The sequence below is a fragment of the Camelus bactrianus genome, chromosome 11, assembly GCF_048773025.1.
Source record: "Camelus bactrianus isolate YW-2024 breed Bactrian camel chromosome 11, ASM4877302v1, whole genome shotgun sequence".
NCBI lineage: Eukaryota > Metazoa > Chordata > Mammalia > Artiodactyla > Camelidae > Camelus > Camelus bactrianus.
This window is the reverse complement of record NC_133549.1, coordinates 40,040,789-40,062,666: the sequence shown is the minus strand read 5'-3', so window position 1 is coordinate 40,062,666 and position 21,878 is coordinate 40,040,789. Positions and strand designations below refer to the sequence as shown.

The 21,878-nt window shown below is 43.0% G+C and overlaps 1 protein-coding gene across 4 annotated transcripts in view; it reads left to right on the top strand.

Annotated features, from left to right (window-relative positions):
• Positions 1–21,878, top strand: part of SUFU (SUFU negative regulator of hedgehog signaling) — a 99,879-nt gene that overhangs the window by 11,696 nt on the left and 66,305 nt on the right. For all 4 annotated transcript variants that reach the window (XR_012510147.1, XR_012510148.1, XM_010970982.2 and 1 more), the window contains exon 3: positions 18,733–18,869. Coding sequence is in view for 2 of the 4 variants with exons in the window: in XM_010970982.2 (XP_010969284.2) it covers positions 18,733–18,869 (137 nt within the window). In the remaining 2 variants the exon portion in view is untranslated. The remainder of the gene's footprint in view (positions 1–18,732; positions 18,870–21,878) is intronic.

The following is a 21,878-nucleotide window of genomic DNA, read 5'->3' as shown; positions in this document are numbered from 1 at the left end:
GTGAATAGTTAAGCAGGAAGTGTTTGTAGGGGAAATGTTGAGCTGGGTGTTGAAGCAACTTTGTAGAGAGGAAAGAGTAATGGCAAGATGGTGAAACTGGAGGGTGGGTGACAAGATCCTGTGTCGTCTTCAAGTCAAGCTTTCTGTAGCCTTACTATAGTCATTTTATAAGTTGCCAGGAAAATCTGCCATTCTTTTTTTATTTTTAAATTGCAGTATAGTCAGTTATAATGTGTCAGTTTCTGGTGTACAGCATAATGTACCAGTCATACATATATATGAATATATTCATTTTCATATTCTTTTTCATTAAAGGTTATTACAAGATACTGCCACTCTTAAGAGCACAAAGGTGGTATTTCTGACTTGGATATCAGGTTCACATGGTCATGCTTCCTGTATGGTCGGGGATGTGCCTGGCACTCCAACAGTCCAGAGTATATCTTGCCCAGGATGTGTGGGCTATCTGATCATTCTCTCTGGGGAGGGGGTATAGAAATGAGGAGCACTTCAAAGCTGGGAGTACCCACACCATCTAGCTGAGGTGTCTGCAGTGCCAATCTGGGAAGGATTTTTGTTCTGATATAAAGATGTCTAATCACCCCTGCAGAGGACATATTTTTCCCTTGTCCTTATATCAATGCAGATTGCTATATCATTTTTAAAAAACCTTAATTCCTGTAATGGGTTGTTAAAATTAACAGGCTATTTTAGAGCAGTTTTAGGTTTACAGAAAATTGAACAAATAGTACAAAGAATTCTTACACACCCTTTCTCTCCTCTGCATATAGTTTCCCTTGTTATGAGTGTCTTGCATTAGTGTGGTCTGTTTGTTACAGTTGATGAACAAGTACTGATACATTATTATTGGCTAATGCCCTTAGTTTACACTAGGATTCACTTTTGTGTTATTTAATTCCGTGGGTTTTGACAGATGCATGTCCTGCATCCAATGTTAGAGTTTCATACAGAATAGTTTCACGGCCCTAAAAATGCCCTATGCTTTGCTTTTATTATTGTGTTTTTTGTTTTTTGGGTTTTTTTGACAGGGGGAAGTAATTAGGTTTATTTATTTTTGATCGAGGTACTGGGGATTGAACTGAGGACCTCATGCATGCTAAGCATGTGCTCTACCACTTGAGCTATACCCTCCCCTCTGCTTTGCTTTTTTATCCTTTCCTCCCTCCTCCCAACCCCTGGCACCCACTGATTATTTTACTGTCTCTTTAATTTTGCCTTTTCTGAAATGTCATACAGTATATAGCCCTTTTGGATTGACTTCTTTCACTAAGCAATATGCATTTGAGTTTCCTCCATGTCTTTTTGTGGCTTGATAGCTCATTTCCTTTTATCTCCGAATATATTCCATTGTGTGTATGTACCATAGTTTATCCATTCATTTATTGAAGGACATCTTGATTGCTTCCAGTTTTTGGCAATTTTGAATAAAGCTGCCATAAACATTCATATGTGGGTTTTCTGCGGACATAAGTTTTCAACTCATTTGGGTAAAATTGCTGGATCATATGGTAAGACTATGTTTAGCTTTGTAAGAAACTGCCAAACTGTCTTCCAAAGTGGCCATTTTGCATTTCCATAAGAAATGAATAAGAATTTCTCTTATTCTGTGTCCTCACCAGCATTTGGTATTGTCAGTTTTTTGGATTTTAGCCATTCAGTCAGGGATGGAGTGGTATCTCATTGTTGTATCAATTTGCAATTCCCTAATGACATATGATGTTGAGCATCTTTTCATATGCTTATCTGCCATCTGTATCTCTTCTCTGGTGATGGTGACGTATTTTTGTTTTTGTTCCTTATCTCCTCCCACTCCAGACTCGAACCCTGACCACAAAAACCTTTTTCTCACATCATGGCTTCAGACAGTGTTTTCTGGCATATTTTCCTTTTGGTCACTTCTCAAGCCATTAAGTGAATTAATTCCCCTGAGTAGGTACTGGGTCCACATCTGAACCCCTCCATCTCTGTGGGTTTACCTGGGGCTGGCTCTTTTGTTCTCTACCTTCTTTTCCCTAATGATGGTGTCTTCCGTAAGGTCTGTAGCTGGTAATATGTAGGCTGGTAGCATACAACCTCAATCCCCAGGGTTCAAGATTGATTTACTCTCCAGGACAGGCTCTACAAAGACTGGTGTGCAAACTCATCCACAGCAGATCCTGGCAAGCTTGACCTTGCCTTAGATGAGAAATAAGTACACCAGGCTCCTTGAGGCCCCAGCCAGACCTCAGACTCTCTTTTAGTTGAACCAGCATCAAGAAGACTTTTTAAAACCTAAAACTTTCCTGGCGTGTACTTTTCCTTTTCCATCCATTATTGTCACTTTTTAGTTACAAATTTGTTTTTTTCATTTATAAAGACAGTTGAGCCACTTAACCAAAAATGTTAGAATTAGAGAAGGAAGAAAAAAAAATCATAATCCTGTCACCTTCTGTTTGCAATCCTGTATCTGTCCTCATGATGATTTCTGTAAACAGTTCAACGTGAGTGATGCTGTGCCCAGTGTATGCAGCACTTCTGTCTTGTGTGAGTCCCTCAGTTTGGGACTGACATCTTCCAAGGCTTTCCTAGTACCTGGCTAATGCTATTTTCTAAATTCATCTGACCCATGACTGCTAGGATTTCCAAATTCTGAAAACAGCAATTTTGCTTGGGAAGATGACTCCTCCTCCTTGCTATGTTGCATTAACTACATCCATTTCTTTTGCTGCTTGACTTCTCACAGAAATGAAGAGCAGTTTAGGTAGTATATGTAGCAACTGTGCTGGCCGCCCACCTCTCAGCTAATACCTCGATCCTGTCAATACAGATCACTGTGCGTGGTGGTAGTCCTGAGAATGTGTGTTGTTCATGTTGTTGTTTGCCCCTTAGAAAGTTGATCAATTATTAGATTTGGTGATCATTCTCACCTGGAAGTGAACACCACGAGCCGCCTTTTCTCTCCCTTTCTTGGGTGTATGGATACAGAAGACTGAGACTGGGCTTACAAAGTGCCCCAGGCTCCTTGTACCCAAGGTATTCAGAAGGTTCACAAAGATAAGCACAAATGTGAAGAGATAGGTAAGATCCTTTTCAGATAATTGCCTGAAATAAGTGGGTTACCATTTAGGGCTTATGAGGCTCTCTACCATACATAAGAATCAATATAATAATACTCTATGTTTGCAGCAGGACCTGATGAGTGGATCTAGGAGAAAGGCCTGCTGTGCTCTCCTGGCACTGGATCTAACAGGTGATGGGCGGGCACACTTGGTTCCCATCAGTGTTAATCACTGCCTTCTCTTCTTTGTTTGGAGGTTCAGCCATTCATTCATTACAGAGATGGTCCTTGTTAGGACAGTTCTGGGCATGAGGTATGTAGTAATGAAAAACATACTCCTGTCTGGTCTTGTCCTCATGGAGCCTCCAGTCTTTTGGCTGAAGTGTCCTTGAGCTGAAAAACAGTGGGGGGAGGTGGGCCTGATACAGCCTGGGAGCCGTGGGTGTCAAGTGGAACCTCCCTGCCTCCTTTTCTGCAGTCTGTACCTTGAGGCCTAGTTTGGGGCTCTTTTCGAGCAGGAGTCCTGGGGCTCAGAAACAAGGCCAGGCCTATGTTTGAGGCTGGGCCAATTGCCCATTTGTCAGGGAGAACATGGGTTCGTAGCAGCTGCTCAGAGGGGTGTGGTTCACTGGACTCCAGGCCCTTTACTAGCAGGTTAGTATAAGGTAGTGGTCTTCAAAGATCCTTTACCTTCTGACTCCCTCTCATGTTATTCAGGCTTCTTGAGTCCCGAGTCATAGAACCAGCTTTGCCACAATAAAGCCAACCAAGGAGATGTTTTTGTTTTTCCAGTGCTGACCTCCATGTGATGCCTGGAGGCACTTGGAGCCCTGCCCCTGACTACCAGTTTCCCTTACTCTGATCTCAGGCCTTTCAGCATGAGCTCAGGATCTCAGGAGCCAGGCCCGTGGGGAGAGGTAACTACCAGAGAATGGGGCCTGGCCCAGGCTCCCAGTCCCAGAGGGTCAAGCTGGCTGGCTGCACTTTTGGCCTGTGATGGATTTGACTCCTAAATGCTTCTGAAAAGCTTGATTGGTTAGAGGGAAAAAACGTAGTGAAATCCTACAGACAACGCCGTGGCTGGCCCTAGCCCTTTCTTCCTCCCGTTCTAGCTTTTTCAATATATCAGGTTGCAGACATGCTGGATTCTCGCCCTCCTGGAGCCAGTCTGGCAATTTTTCATTCCTGTAGCCAGGGGTTTTGCACAGAGAAAAGGCCCAGAAGGAAGGCAGTAGCTGAGCAGGGAGTCTTTGGAGTTGGAGCTTTGCAGGAGCATTGCTGACATGGATCTCTTAGTTCTATGCTAGCTCCGTGGCTGGGGGCAGTGTCCACACCATGTCACTCCTCTGCCCAGAACTGTCCAGTGGCTTCCCGTCTCACTTGAGTAAAAGGCAAAGGCCACTGCGTCCAAGATTCTTCACTCCACCTCATCCCCTGCTGCTCTCCTCCTTCCTCACTTGCTTCACCCACTCTAGGCCCCTTTCCTCCAAAGTGCGAAGCTCTCTCCTGCCTCAGGGCCTTTGTACTGCTCTCTCCATGCCTATAAAGCCCTGTCCTCAGATAGCTCCATGCTTTATTCCCTCACCTCCCTTGATCTTTCCTCAAATATCTGACCTCCTTATTTAAAATAGGAACCCTGAACCCCCTCCCCGAAGCACTATCCCCCTTTCCTGCTTAATTTTTCTTTAAAGCACTTATCGCCATTTAACTTATTTTACTTATTTACCTAACTTATTTATTGTCTCCCCTCCTTCCCACTAGAATGTAAGCTCCCTGAGGGTAAGGATGTATATCTGCTTTATGCGTTGATGTTTCCCCACTGGATCAACAAATATTTTTGAATGAATGAAAAAGCTGGAGACAGCCCTTACTTGGGGTTTCTCCAGCTGTTGGAAAAGCATTCGCACAGCAGAGGCAAAGAATTCTTCTGGCCCAGGACCAGGTCTGAGCATTTAGCTTATTCAGGGGGATTTCTTCAGTTTGGACCCTCATACCCATAAAAGGTTTGATATTCCACGGGCATTTTTATTAGAATCAGAGCCTTTCTCTGGGACGAGGTGTGTGATTTTGGTAAAAATGCCTGAACTAAAAAAAAAAAGCCTGAACCTTGCTTTATTGGGGTCGGGGAGAACCCCCAGCACCTGGCACAGTACATGATAAGCCCTTAATTGATTTCCTTAAGTGTTTAGTGCACATCACCTGTTAAATGCTAGGGGCATCATGGGAGTAAGACAGGCAAGGTTTCTACTCTCATGGATTTTACATTTTAATTGAAAAAACACGTAGAAAATAAATACAGTTTCAGATAGTGCAGATACTGCGTTGAAAATAAAGCAGAGATGATGTGCTGGAGATACCCAGGTAGAAGCAGGGGGCGAAGGTAGGTGATCAGTGATCGCTTCCTTGAAGATACAACATTTGCACTGAGACCTCATTGACAAAGTGGCAGCCAAGACTGTCACATAGTGCAACTCTAGGGGCACCATTCATATAATTCTGTGCAGTTGGTGCTCCCTGGAGTTGTGCAATGCTCTGGGCACTCAACCATGTGAAGATTGTAGGCCGTGAAAATTGCTAATTCAAAGGTCCTGAGCTGGGAAGGACCTTGAGGTGTTCAGAGACCAGAAAGAAGGCCAGTATGCTTGGGGCTTGGTAAGAGGAGGATAGTGGACAAGATGAGGTTGGAGGGTATGAAGGCCATGCAAAGAAAATGACATTCAGCAAATTATCTGTTATTTGTTGACTGATGATTGAAGCAAAGGGATGATGTAAAACCCCAGGAGTGGGGTTTTAGGAAACTTTTCCAGCAACGTGGGAACTCAGCACTGGTGTGAAAGCAAGAGAACAGAGTTGAGTGATGGTTTTATTTCCCTAAAAAGGAAACAGCAGCAAAAGTGGCTCAAAGGAAATGCCATTAAGATATTTGAGTCTGACTTTGATAGTGACTGAGAAGAAAGCTCATTGCTTTTTAATACTGTCTTATCTTGCTTGTCGTTGAATGTTTCGGCCTGATTATCTCTTTGGATGGCAATGGGAATATTATTACCATTTAGCATTTGCTCAGCTGTGACATGATGTGCCCATGTACAGAACACACAATAAGTACAGTCCTTGCTCTTGGGGAACTGAGATACTGAAAAGATTTGTTTCTTCCCATTACCCTCTTTTAGATGTCTCATCTGGGGTGGCTGGCTTCCCAGAGTCTTAGGGGCTAGTGGGTGGACAAAAGGCCCTTGGGCAGAATGCCCTGGCTCCTGGGTCTGCAAGAAGCCCCCAGGCTCTACACTTGTGTGCAGACGGCACCTCGCTTCCCAAATTAGACTGTGATCTTGCCGCCATTGGCCTAGCTTGTCTTTTTTTAAATTTTAAAAAAATATCTTTGTATAGAAGTTGCTTTAGCCCAAAGCCAAGAATGGGCACTGTCATAATGATGCCAAGAAACCCAAGCATTAGTCTCTGGCCCAGAATTCCTATAAAGCACCAGGTGGGTTTGGAATCTCCCTGGGGACTGACCTTTCATGGTGATTGGAAGTGGAGGGAAGAAGGTATGGCTTCCACTAGGGGAGGGTGAGCTGTCAGTTTTCTCCACCCTGCAGAGGAAGGGTCTGGTGCTCTTGGCTTGGTGCTTTTCTTAGATTCAGTTCTTAGTCTGGGAAGTTCTTTGTTCACTGAAAACCCAGGATAGAGTTAAGCCACCCTAAGTGTTGGGAGCCAGGTAGTTTGTTTAGCTGGGTTCTCAGCCGAATCAGTCCTGGGAGCTACTGTTTTTAAACTTGAGGAATGCTATGGGAACATGATCCTTGGCTCCCAGCAAGGGATCTCAGGAAACATCTACTTGAGTGAGGCAAATGCATTCCACAAGTCTGGTTGGATGGCGTGTAGCAGAGAGAGCGTCTACTACTTAGAGTTAAAACTCAAAGGTGGCTGCCCTGCACTGTAGCCTTATCAGAGTCCCAGCTTGGCATGAGGGTGCAGTCTCGACTGATACTTTTTTCCTTTCTTCCTTCCTCCCTCCCTCCCTCCCTCCCTTTCTTTCAGATTATGCAAAATCAATATAATATCATATCATATCCCTGGAAGTTTTTAAAAAATCTTAGTTGTGTCGGAATATTACTATATAAACATATTTTGAAAGACTTTTACAGAATTTTATTACCTAGTATAGTGCTTGTGTAGTCACCAAACACCATTTCAAAACCACTCACAAAGTATTGGTAATTGTCAGTAGTTCAAAATAAAAACATCATCTTTGCAAATGTTTACTTCATAATTGTTTACCGAATTCTGTTGTAATGGCTGTCACTCAAAACAAAGAAGCAGTCAGGAAGAATCTTGGGCCTGGTTTGAGGGATCCAAGGTCAGGAACTTGAGCAAAGCTGGAAGATCCAGGCAGCTGTTGAAGGAGGAGCTGATTAAGCTGCACAGTCTAGAAGGTGGGGAAGCTAGAGGCATCTGCTGATGTTCTCAGGGAGAAATGATGAGCAGGGACTGCTTCTACTGAGCACTAAGCAAAGGAAAGATGGATACTAGCTTCCATGTGTGAGTAGAATATATTTGCTGGGTGTTGGACACTGTGCCATCTGCTAAAAGCCTCCCAACTGCCCTCTGAAGCAAATGTTCTTATCCCAGTTTAACAGATAAGTAAACCCCAGGGCACATGGAAATTAACTTGCCCATGTGTCAGTGAGAAAGTGGTGGATCTGGGCTTTGTGTCAGCTCACGTGACCTCCACTGCCTGTGTTCTTGCCTATGTCACTGGACTCTTCTCTAGCGTCTTATCGGGACCCTAGGCTGGTGTTATTTTATGTAGTTTCTGCCCTAAGTCCTCCAAAGTGCTCAAGGAGCCCAAGACTAAGACTCTCTGGTGTCTCCCTTCCTCACTTCCCAGCTTCCTTGTGCCATTGGCAGGCTCACCCCCTCTGCCTGAGCCCTTCAGCTCATGACCCTGGGCTGGCATTTCTTCCTTACCCTTTACCCAGTGTTCTATATCCTGTAAAACTGCCTCTTTTCTCAGATTTAGTCTAGTTAGTAAATATTTGTTTAGTCTCAGTATATGCATGTCACCAATAATCAGTCAATCGGTATCTATTGAGCACCTACTAAGTGCCCAGCATTATTCTGTGTTCAGTGTTTGTCACTTTGGAGGACTGCAGAGAAGTGGGAAATGGCAAGAGTCAGCAGTATAATGTAAGAAATCCCTGCTTAAAACTTAAAGGAGACTACCAGAAGTCGTGTATTAGAGATAAAACAGTATTTTGAGAGAACATGGGGTGGGAAAAAAACATAATATCCCTCAAAGACATAGTAATGTGATTTGAGAAGGGCTTTGACTGGAGGACTGGAGGAGATAGAGCTGGAAGGGCCTTCCAGGCTGAGGGGTCAGCAGCAGTCATGGCATGGGGTGGGGTATGTGTTTGGGGAATGAAAGTTGGCTGGGGGTCACAGCACAGGATTGATAATGATGTGGGTTTGGTGGGACCTGAGAGTGGAGTGCAAAGGCAGGTCAGTATCAGAAATGCTGTCTGACACCTGTGGTCTGCCTTATTTCCCTGACCTACCATTTTGGGGATGAAGTTAACCACAAATGATACCACGTTACAGTCTTGGTTTTACACACACACACACAGAGCTGGTGGTTCCTAGTAGTAACGCCACCTTTCCTAAGTGCTCACAAACTACCTTTTAAAATCTCTTATTCTAGGACTCCTAAACCCAGGGAAATAATCTCTTATTATTTCTCCAAATATGGGTTATTTGGGGGAAAAACTGATAGGCATAAAGTTGTTTGCCAAAGCACAAAAGAGTGCAGCTTTGGAAGCACTCACATGTCCAGCAAGAAAGAAATGGTTGCATAAGGACCATATGTGATTTCTTATTTTTATAATAGATGTTAGTTATACTCCTTTCATAATGGGAAAACAAATTCCTATATGAAGAATTTACCCACATTTGTGAACCAAGAAAATACTAGTTGCTTTATTGTGTAAACAGACGGCTCAGTAAATTTTAAAATATTTGTTCGAGAGTCTTCATCAAAGTGTCAGGCACCCCAAGAGTCAGTGTGAGAAGCTCTAAATTGTGGTACTAGTTTGGATTCATTACTCCCTCAGCCTGAGCTTCCTAGTCCCAGCTGTCTTTGCCCAGCAGGTTTCCCATCTCATTGGGCTGATGCTTGTTCCCTTGTTCAGCAAGCCTTCACCCAGCACTTCTGTGCCAGTCACTGTGCTGGGCGCTGGTGGTGCAAAAAAGGGGCAAATCTAGTCCTAGTAGGCAAGCTAGGAAGGCAGTTACAATACAGCAGGGAGGGTCCTGTGATGGAGGTTTGCATAGTGGTAAGGAAGAGTGGTAGGTGCCCTGTATTGCTCAGGGTCCCAGCAAGAAAGAGTTTGGCACCTTCCTAGTAGGATAACTGGGGGAGGGTTTGTTTATAAAGGAAGGGCCCACAGAGGGTAGTGCAGTGATGCAGGTCTAGTGGTCAGCTTGGCTGCTACTCTCCCAGTACTGAAGAGACCAGAGGAAGGAGTGAGATTTGAGAGCCTAGAAGGAAAGAGTTGTACAGTGACCTTCAGCAGTAACCTTCAGTTGAGGGACCTGGCCAGCTTTAGGCAATCTCGCAGGGAGGGAACCTTGGCCTCTCTTTTCCCTCCCTCGGATTTCCTGTTAGAGCTTCCACTGGCTGAACCCAGTTGGAAGCCGGATAGCTCAGGAGCCCCACACAGGTCAGCCTTACAGGGCAGAGAGTAAGGTGGGTGTGTTGGTTTTCTATTGCTGCATAACAAATTACCACAAACTTAGTAGCTCAAAACAGCACACATGATCTCACATCTCCTTTGGGTCAGGAGTCGAGATGTACCTTGGCTGAGTGTTCTGCTTAGGGTCTCACAAGGCTGCAGTCACAGAGTCAGCTGAGCTGCATCCTCATCTGGGGAAGTATCTAGTACTTCCAAACTCCCTCAGGTTATTGGCAGTTTCTTTCCTCGCAGGAGTCATGGAAGCTTCTTCGGAGCCGGAAATGGAGATGACAGCTGCTAGCACGATGTGGTCTTATTTAATGTAACATAATCATGGAAGTGATATTCTGTTACCTAGCCATGTTGTGTTGGTTAAAGCAAGTCACAGGTCCTGCCCTCAGTCAAGGAGAGGGGATTCCACAAAGGCATGAACACAGGGGCAGAGATTGTGGGAGCCACCTCAGAATCTGTCTGCTGTGGCGGGGATGAACCTGCAAGAACAAACAGAAGATATTCAACACAAGCACCCAGTTCAGAGAAGGTAGCACCTGAGCCTTCCCAAAGATGGGCAGAAGGCAAAGAAAGAGGCAACAACCTGTGTGGAGTCTCAGAGGCGAGGAGGCTAATAGTATGTCCAGAGATCTGCCAGTCATTCATTGAGTGTGAGGCAGAGGAGATGAGGGGGATCCAGTTCACAGTAGTCTTGTTGAAAAATCTGGACTTTATCCTGAAGATTTGGAGTGGGGGTAGGCTTTGGAAGATTTTTAGCAGGGGCAAGGTACATCACATCCCATTTTGAGGACATCAGAGTGAAGAACTGAATTGGGCAGGAGGCATGAGATCAGTGAGGAAGGGTGGTGTTGGATGAAGGTGGTCAACCACAGGGAACATAGCCAGTATTTTATAATAACTATAAATGGAATATAACCTTTAAAAATTGTAAATCACTATGTTGTATACATCTGAAACTTATATAATATTGTACATCAACTATACTTAAAAAAAAAAAAAGAAGGCCAACCCCTGGTGTGGCAGTGTGGATGAAGAGAAGAGGACAGATTTGAGAGCTGCTGAGGAAGGAGGAGGAAGAGTTGACAGAACTCGGTGACTGCCTGGCTGCACAGGGGGACAGGGAGGGCTGAAGGATGACTCCTGGGATTCTCGCTTGGTGGCTGTTGCTGCCATGACAAATCACCACGTATTTATTACCTTACAGTTTTGGCCTCTCCTGTCATACCATGAATGTTCAATATAAACACTTAGCCAACAGGTTCTGTGAGAAGCCTGGCAGAACAGACTGGCAGATACAGTAGCAAACAAGACTCAGTCCTGCCCTTGTGGGGTTTACAGTCTAGACTAGAGAGTGTAAATGGTAGAAAAGTTGGAAAATGTGAAGAAGTTTGAAAAAGAAAAATTGTACTGTGATAGCCGCTGTAGTGATTTTACTGCATTTTCTTCCTGTCTTTTTCTCATATATTTTTTCTTACATATTTTTACATTGTGTGTGTATACACAGATATTTTGAATCACACATTATAGTAAGTTTTGTTTCATGATTTTTCAAAGCCATTTGTTTCTAGTAAAATATATATAACATGAAATGTATCATTTTAACCATTTTTAGGTGTATTTAGTGAAATTAAGTACTTTCATATAGTTATGCTCCCTTCAACACCATCCATCTCCAGAACTTTTTCAGCTTCCCAAATTGAAACTATACTTCCCCATTCTCTTCTTCCCACAGCTGCTGGCAACCACCATTCTATCTTCTGTCTCTCTGAATTTCACTACTCTAGGTACCTCCTGTGAGTAGAATTGTAAACAACGTCTGTCCTTTTGTGATTGGCTTACTCCACTTAGCATAATGTCTTCAGGGTTCATCCATGTTGTAGCATGTATCAGAAATTCCTTCCTTTTTAAGGCTAAATAATTTTCCATTGTATGTATATACCACGTTTTAAAAAAATCCATTCATCCATCGATGAACATTTGGGTTATTTTTACCTTTTGACTATTGAGTAAAGCTGCTATGAACCTGGGTATACAAAATCTGTTCAGATCCCTGCTTTCATTTCTTTTGAGTATATACCCAGAAGTGGAATTGTTAAATCATCTGATAAATCTTTGTTTAACCTTTAATCTATGTTTAAATTTTTGAGGAACCACCATACTGTTTTCCACAGTGGCTATACCATTTTATAATCCTACCAGCAGTGCACAAGGGTTCCAATTTCATGACCATTTAAAAAAGTTATTTATGTTTTTATCTTATGGTTAGCAATAGGCAAACAGCAAACAATAGAGACTATAGCGTGGGGTTCTGACTTAAATTTCCTGTTCCTCCTCACCAGTTAGAGGTGGAAAACCCTTTGCTTCTCACATCTCTGCTTTCAAGAACTCTCATTTTTAATGACTATGTAATGTCCCACCACACAATGCACCAGAACTCATAACACCCCTACTTGTAGAACATTTAGATTGTTTCAGATGTTTTACTCTTATAAACACCACTGAATATATTTACAGGAAAGGCTTTTCCCAAATGCTAGAGGGAAAAGTTGCTGCCCCTCATGTGTATAAAATAAGGAACTGGCTCATATAATTGGTAAACCCAAAATCTATGGTACCAATATCGCTAGCTCCATTACAATCAATATGGAGTCATAGATTTTTATTTTAATTAATAGGTTATAATTTGTTAGTACAGTTTGTTTTAATGCTCAAAGTGTCCTTGATTTGGCCAGTGGGAGCCCTTCAGTTTGGCTTCTCTCTACTTTTGACATGTTCCCATCATTCTTTGAATATTAACTTACCTTGTGGCACAACAAAAAGTTCCAGGCTCATTTTGTGCTTTCCCAACCCTGGAATCAACCATTTCTCCAGTGAGCTCTGGTTTCTTTTAATGGAGGATGGTGTTTAGAAACCAAGATCTGGGTGCTAGGTGTTATCATTGCTAATGGTGTGTCACTCGGTGGAGAGAGCAAGGAAGCATACACACATATATCACACACACACACTTTTATCTGTTTTATCTTTTATCTACTTCTACATCTATTTCTCTATTAAATACCATGCTGATATTTGTAATTCCAAAATCACACCTATGAGGTTCATTCTAGCCTGCCTTTTAACATATTTCTAACTTTGATGTATATTTACCAATTTTTAACATTTCTGACAATGAGAGAAACCTGGCTCCTATTATCCACAATACATTTACACAAAAGGTAGTTTCAGAATTACTAATCTGTAACGCAAAAAAGTAAATTTACTAATCAGAGTTCAGTGTTTGTTTACTGTTCTTTTTGTCTTTAACCTGAGGACATATGGTCAACATACTGTGTATGTAAGGTACTTGGGAGACCTTTTTTCCCCCTCTTCAGTGTGGTTATATTGTTCATTTGAAATACATTTAGGTACATTAATTTCTGTCTGTATTACATTTAGTATTTTCCTCCATCCTTGTTTATTTTATTTGAGTATGTGAAAGCATTATCATTTATCCAAAAATGATAACCATAAAAAAGGTATGGTCAGAGAAATGTCACACACACCCTACACTGCAGCCCTTTGCATCTGGTTCCCACCTACTGTCTGTAGGTAACCAGTCTTAGTAGTTTCTGATTTATCCTTCCTGTGTTGCATTTTGCACAAATGAACAGATACATGTACACTTCCTGTCTTCCTTTCTCTCTTCCTCAAAAAGTGGCATGCTATAGTGCTCTTCTGCTCTTTTTACTTAACAGTATCCATATCAGTTTGTAGAGCTCTTCCTCATTCTTCCTTATGGCTGCATAGTACTCTTTGGACCACTCTCCTATGAATGGACGTTTAGTTGTTTCCAATATTTTGCAGTCACAGATTCTTACAGTGGGATTGCTGGGTCAAGAGGTAAACATATGTAATTTTGTTAGGTGTTGCTAATTTCTCCTCCAAAAAGGTTGTGCTAATTTGTATCCCCACCAGCAACATCTGAGAATACCTCTTTCCCCACAGCCTTATCAACAGAATGTAATGTCATGCTTTTAAATTTTTGCCAATCTGATAAGTGAGAATGGTATCTCATTGTTTTTTTTTAAATTGTATTTGAGTTGCATTTCTCTTATCATGAGTAAGATTGACCATCCTGTTGTTTGCTTAAGGGGAACATATCTATATCTGTGTCTATAGTTTGTGACTTGTACTCCCTCAGTTTTTATTTTTTATTTATTTATTTATTTTTAGTGTAAAACTAAGAAGATACATACTCCATAGATAGAATGCAGGCCACTTCAGAAGGCCAGAGAGACCACGAGGTGTGGGTGTGTTTAGTTTAAAGTAAAAGTGGATATACACTCCATAGACAGAATATGAGCCATCTCAAAAGGCAAGAGAGAGGGAGGTGAGAGGCCCCTCACTCTTTAAAAACAGCTTTATTAAGATAAAATTTACATACCATACAGTTCACTCATTTAAAGTAGTCTTTAGTATATTCACAATTATGTAACCATCACCATAAACTAATTTTAGAACTTTTTTTTAATCACCCAAAAAAGAAACCCAAACCTATTAGCAGTGACTCCACATTTGTCCTCAGTCTCCCGGCCCCAGGCAATCACTGATCTACTTTCTATTCCTATAGATTTGCCTATTCTTGACGTTTTATCATATATTACAAATGATCTTACTTATCATATCATGTAAGTGAATTCATACAATATATGGTCTTTTGTATCTGTCTTTCACTTGGTATAAGTGATATAATGTTTACAGTGTTTCAGGTGGTTTCTAAACATTTAATCCTCATAACTCTGGAATAGTTACTGTTACTGTTTTTATCCTTATTTTATAGATGAGGAAACTGAGGCACAGGGATGTTAAATACATTGCCTGAGGTCACACAGCAATAAGAAAATGGACTTTAGAGTCAGGCAGAACTCAAGTCTGAGATCCATCACTTGCTTACTGTGTGATTTACAGAATATTACTTAAACTCTCTCAAGTGTCTTTTTCTCATATGTTAGTTAAATGAAGATAACAATGGCTGAGTCACAGGGTTGTTGGAGAATTAAACAATATGACATCAGAAAAGTGCTTAGTTCAAGGCCTCAAACTTAGTAGGTGTTCAGTTAATTGTAGTGGTATTAATAATGTGGATCCTGGCTTACTTGGCATGGTTGGCCTGCCTCCCCTAGCACTTAGATGTACTTGAGATGCCAGCTTTTTTTTTTAAGATATAATTTACATACCATGAGATGCACCCTTTTAAAGTGTACAATTCAGTGGATTTTAGTATATTCACAAGGTTGTGCAATCATCACCATTACCATTATTTAATTCCAGAACATTTCTATCATCCCAAAAAGAAACTCTACACCCTTTAGCAGTCACTCCTCATTCTCTCCTCTCCCAGCCTCTAGCAACCACTAATCATTCTGTCTCTATGGAGTTGTCTGTTCCGGACATTTCATATAAATGGAATCATACAACATGTGGCCTTTTATATCTGGCTTCGTTCACTTAGCATGTTTTCAGGGTTCACCCATGTTGTAGCAAATATCAGTACATTATTCCTTTTTATTACCAAATAATATTCCATTGTATGGATATACGACGTTTTGTTTATCCATTTATCCATTGATGATATTTGGGTTGCTTCCATTTTTGGGCTATTATGAATAATGCTACTGTGAACATTAATGTACAAGTTTTTGCATGAAATATGTTTTCAGTTCTCTTGAGTGTATACCTAGGAGTGGAACTACTGTGTCACATGGTATATTTAACTTTTTGAAGAACTGCCAAACTGTTGCCCAAAGCAGTTCTGCCATTTTACATTGCCACTGGCAACATATAAGCATTCCAGTTTCTCCACATCCTTACTAACACTTGTTCCTGTCTTTTATTTTGGCCATCCTAGAGGGTACGAAGTGGTACCTTACTATAGTTTTGATTTGAATTTCCCTAATAACTAATAGTATTTGCACATGAGTTGCCAACTTTTAGGTCAGCTTTTTCTGTCCACCCCTACTTTTGTGTTTACTTACTAGAAAGTCTCTCCCAGGTTCCTATTTGTCTTCTTTCTGAAGTTAGTGGTCATTTTGGCCTCTTAGAGGCTGAGTGATACCTTCTTAATCAGGAGATTTGGAGGAGACCTTTGGGCAGGTTCCAGTGGTTGGCCAACTGTGTCTAGGATTCAAGGCACATGTTTTTCCTGTCGGTAGGTTTGATGTTTCTCTTGAGGCTGGCACAGCCATTGCTTGAGCTCGTCAAACTGCCGGGACAAAGTCAGTCTCTCCTCTGGGCCCCTCAGTGAGCAGGATCAGAAGTTCTTGAACTGGAAACAATCTTGAGAGGCTGTCTCATCCATCCTTCTGCAGCAAGACAGTTAGAACCTCTCACCCCCTCCCTACCAGATTGGGGAGAATCTGTCATGTACTCCTTTAAGAATCCCTGTACGAAGAAATTCCACTGGGCCCCTTTACCACCAGCCAGTATTTTAGCAGCCTTCTGTGTTAGAAAGATTCTTTGCTCTGACCCAGATCCCACCTTCTGCAGCACATGCCAGTTTCCTCTCGTGCTTTCTTTTCTTGGAGGTTGCACGAGAGGGCCACTCCTCAGGAGGGGCTTCATCCTCTGGTCAGACAGATCTGCTTTGGCTGCAGAGCCCTCATGTGAGGAAGTGCAGACCAAGCCAGGCCCCTACGGGGGACTTTAAAGATTGAATGACCTTGTCATTTGGCTATTGCTTGGGCAATCTGCTTTGAAGAAGAAGCCTTCTGACAGGCTCCAGGTTGTGTGTTTATCCTTAGGCTGGGCCATTCCAAACTCATGTTTCAGAGTTTAGAGGTTGCGTCCAGCCAGCCTGGTGGGTGGTAATCAAACGCAGGTGGAGACCATCTGGCCAGCCCTGTCCCTCCCAGCCAGTCAAGTGAGGGCCGGCCTGCCCACCGCAGAGCTGGCCCAGAAAGCGCCCCGTGTGGAGGCAGATGGTGTACATGTGCGTGTGCGTGCATGCATGTGTGTGCTGTGTGCACAGCCCTTCTTAGAGAGGCGGTGCAGCTTGAATGCATGTGACTTCTCTTTCTGCATCTGAGGGTTCTCCCTGTTGCACAGTCCAAGGAGCACGTTCCTTTTGGTCTGTTTCTCAAGTTTTTGTGGTTAGAAATCATGTATTTTTCTTGGCCCGAGATGAAAGCCCTGGAGTAATGGACTAATACATTTTACAAAGCTGCCTCTAATTGGTGGCTGCTTGAAGTATTCCCTTTGCCCTAGTGACCAATCTCCTTTTTTCAAGTTTAACTCCGAGTCAGTCTTGCATTACCCCAGGTTTTCACACCCTTCTCAAGCCCACAGCCCTTGCGAGGCAGCTCTTCCAGTCTCAACTTGCTTTGCTATTCCCTCAGCCTCTCTCTGCAGAATTGCCCCCAACCAGGGCAATTCAGCAAGGAAAGAAAATAGCTTACACTGCATCTTGCCAAGCATTTTCTAGCCCAGTCTCCAAAATTTTGGTGTGTACCCCAAAATGGAATCTGCCTCCCACATTGCTAGATGCCCAGATAAAATGATTCTAAGCCTTTCTTTTCAGTCCTTTAGAGAACTTAGCTTCTCAGAGGTGATCTCCCCACTGCAGCAAGTGTGGAAGGGCTGGACCCATCCAGGCCCACAGGCTCGCACTGGTGTCAGAGCTCCTGAGGCTTTGGTATTTCTTTCTGTCCAGTCTCCTGTCCTGGCCCCTTGTGGGTGGTGATGACGATGATGGAGGAAAGACACCATGTGGAATCCCAGGGTTGGACACTGACTGCATCATCATCCCTTCAACATTGCCCCCTCTTACCACCTGTTCCACTAACTTGGCTCGCAAGGAGGTGTTGGCTGCCATCTTATCTTATGGCTTGTGTTTGTATGCTAAGGAATTTACATGTGTATAATCATTGTGGCTCATGTTTGTACAAGATATAATTACTGAAAATTATATCATGAACAGATTTTAACTTTTAACCCTTCCTGGGCTGGCAAGCCTCCTGTAGCTCGCAAGAGCCCCTCCCTGGATGCTTCCCTCACCTGAGGAGGTGTCACCACCAGCCAGTCCTTGCTCTCTCTAATCCACACCATCTCCCTTTCTGGCAGAAGTCCATTTCAGGGACTCCCCTGGAGACTCAGGTTCCCAAGCATTTCCTAGCAGATAGGGAGGCAGACACTGCTCCCCTGCCTTATTGTCACTGTGATGTGTGTGATCACAGAGATGATAACCCTCATCATTCTGGGCCACTTGGAGATGGGAAAGGAGGGCAAACCATGCTTCTTCCTCCAGGTTCCAACGATTGCAGAGTGCACATGGGGTGCCAGGTTTCAGGAAGAACACGTGCTGATTGATGAATGCACATGGGGTGCTGAGTTTCAGGAAGATCATAGGTCTTCCCAGTATTTGGAATCTGCTTTGAGATCCGCCCACAAATGCTGAGTTTGAAGGCCAGCCAGCTCAGCCCAAGGATTGTCCCCTTGTGGGGCAAGGTGGAGGTGGGAGAAAAGAATTGGTCTCATCCTCACGGAGCATACAGGAAAACATGTATCCTTAGCAAACAAAGCAGGCGCTTATAAATAGCTTGAAGGAATAAAGAGTGTGAATAAGGACAGTTTTCAGTAATGAAGCCTCAGTCATACAGAAAGTAACATTCCAGTGCCACAAAATCTGGAATTCATAAATTAGAGTATGAGCAGGGAAATTTGATTGGCAGGTCACACACATGTGCCGTAGCTGGCAGGAGGGCAAGGCTAGAGTTCTGGTTCCTTACGGGCTTATCGAGGTCCTTCCTCCCCTCAAGGCTCATATCCTGAGATTCCTCCAATTAAGGGGTTTGGATGCTGAGATTACCAAAAAAAGGGAGAGAACTTTAATTAGACACAAAACAGTGTTCTCTCTAAGGTAGTTAAACTAAAACATTTGCTTTTTATTTGTTCCAGATTCACAGGAACAGATGGACCTAGTGGTTTTGGCTTTGAGTTGACATTTCGTCTGAAGAGAGAAACAGGGGAGTCTGCGCCCCCAACATGGCCAGCAGAGCTAATGCAAGGCTTGGCCCGATATGTGTTCCAGTCAGGTAAGAGCCCTGGGGGCTGGCTGGTGTGGTGGTTCTTTCGCCATAAACCTGCTTGGAGTGGGAACCTGCAGGTATATTTTGATATCTGTGGAGGGACCTTTCCTGGGAGTGCTATACCCCATTTGTACCATGAGGCTGGGTTATTTCCTGGATGGAAAGGTGCCTGGACCATGGAAGGGAAGGATATGTCACTGTGACCTCCGGCAGCGAGTGGGAGGCCCTGACACCCTAAGCCTTGGTTGCAGTCTGCCAGCCATTCTTCTGATTCCCTGCGAGCCAAAGGCCAGCTTGGCATGGAGCTGACCAGCTCTTTCTCTGTCTGCTCCCTTTCCCACTATTAGCATGGTCCTTGCTCCCTGTTGCCTGTGGCCTAGCCATCCCCATTTCTGGGACCACAGCACACGTGTTAATCTTGGCTAGGGCTTGGGTTAACAGTAGAGGATAGGGCAGAGAGAGGGAGAACTGCCAGGAGCTTGCTCCCTCACAGTGTGAAGTGGAAGCTGGAATCAGGCAGGACCTTGACAGTCAGAAATATTGTTTGGTTCAGACGATTCAAGTGCCCCCAAGGGATGGTCCTGTGCTCCTGGTGTCTCTCTAGAGACTGCTAATATGGAACCTGAAGTGGCGGCTTTGTGCTGGGAGCCTTGGTCTCATGCTCTTGATTCAGCCTGCCTGTAGTCCTCCAGGAAGATGAAATGTTGGAGTGAAATTCAGTACCTTTTATAGAGCATTTCATATCATCTGGATGTTTCTGTGTGGTTAATCATTTGCTCAGAAACATTTCCCATGTGACTTCATATTTTGTTTCTTTGGTTTGGTAAGTAGCCTTCAAATGAAAGCCAGGACACTTTTATCCAACTCTTGCTCTTTGACTGTCATAAATGGGAGCAGACCGGCATCTAGGCCAGGGTCCCTCAAAGTATGGTCCTTGGACCTCTGCATTAGAAGCATCTGAAGAGCTTATTGCAAGCACACATTCCTCAGCCCCAGAGGAGATCTCTGACTCAGAATCTTTGGGGGTGATGTTCCTAGATGCTTCTGGTAGAGACTAAATTTAGAGAACCAGAATAGACCTGGCAGCTTCTCTAAGTACAGTGATTTTTTTTTTTCAGCCTTGAGTATGTTATAAACTGGAGGTTCAATTGACCATCTAGGTTGAAGCCCTCTGCCCTCATTCTAGACCCCCAAGGGTCAGTTGTTGGCTGCATGGCTGTCGTGTAATGGAACTGATCCTTAACTACCACCTACCATTGTGTGTCCCATGGGATAGTCCCCTTTTGGAGGCTACATTGGGTCTTCTCTAAGCAAGGATCCCCAAACCTGGCTGCTCATGAGATCCCCTGGGATCACAACACACTGATTCCCAAACACTCCACAGGGCTCTGATTCAGTTGGCCAGAGGTGGAATTGGGGCATCTGTTTCTTGACCAGCTTCTCAGGGGATTCGAATGCAGCTGGTCTGGGGTTGTTGTCTGGGCTCTAAAGGACCGTTGACCAGGAAGAAATATAATTTACAAGGGCAGGGGTGGCAGGCTGTCTGTAGCAGCTGGCCCATGTGATTTAGTACTGTCCTAGAGTGGTCTGCACGATCTTTTATTTAATTTATTTTATTTTATTTTTTGGGGTTGGGGAGATAGTTAGGTTTATTTATTACCTTTTTTAAAATTTTTAATGGAGGTACTGGGGATTGTACCCAGGACCTCGTGCATGCTAAGCACATACTCTTATCACTTGAGTTCTACCCTCCTCCCTGCACAATCTTTTAACGTCGTGCCAGGAGTCTACTGCCTGAACCTGTTGTGTCCCCTTTTCTCCCTTCTTGGGATGCCTGAAGCTGACTCGGTATAGAACTATCTTTGGAAAAATAGACTTTTCTTGATATGGAATTTGATCTACTACAGGAAGGGGGACTTTAAAGACTAGGCAACCTCCTGCTTGTATAGACAGGTAAATTCCTGCCCATTGCTTAAGCCAGTGCATTTATATGTTTGTTTGCACTTAATATACCTGCTCAGGTGGATCAAGATCAGAGAAATGTAAAACAGGTATTATGAATCACTGTCAGAGTCAAGCAGATGAACTTCTGAAATAATACAAGTCAAGGGAAAAATAAGATCTAATTTGCAAGGATTTAACTTCACTCACACAATAAACATCACAGTGACTGTTTTGCAACACTAATGTAATCACTGATTCAGGCATATTATCAATGGATACCAAAACCACTGGATTAAAAATACTGTTGGGGAACAAGATTTTCACAAGGACTCAAAGAATCCCTCCACAGATTACTTATTTACTACAAAGAGAAAAATAATACCTTTACAGAGGTAAGGTTTGAGTGGGCATCACCTTAACTGAATGATCAAATGTGGCAACACAAAAATGGAACAAATGACTACTATGTACCTCCTTACGTGTTACACTGTGAAGCATAGAATATCAACCACATAGCACTTTTCCAAAAATGTTTCTCCTGAGTTGAATCCTGAGTAGTCAGACAAATCCAGATTGTGGGACATTTTACAAGACAGCTGTCTGAACGCTTCAAAAATGTCAATCCTCTGAAAGATACAAAATGGCAAGAGGCAGGGGCCATCCTAGATCAAAGAAAACATGACAATTTAAGTGCACTTACGATCCTTGATTGGATGCTGGATTGGGGGGAAAAAAGCTCATTTTTAGAGCAATTAGAAAAACTATAAATATAAACTGTATATTAGATAACAGTAGTAAACAACTGTGAAATTCCTTGGGTGTGATATGGTAACAGTTTATGTGGGATAATGTCCTTGTTCATAGGAGATAAAAGCTGAAGTATTTATGAATAAAATGATATGATGTCAGCAACTTAATTTTTGAATGATTTGGCAAAAAAAAAAAAAAAGTGGGGAGGGGAGAGAGAAGAAAAAGCAAATGTGGCAAAATGTTAAGAACCGGTGAATCTAGGTGAAGGATGTGTGGTACTGTCCTTCTGACTTGTCTATGGGATTGAAAATTTTGAAAATA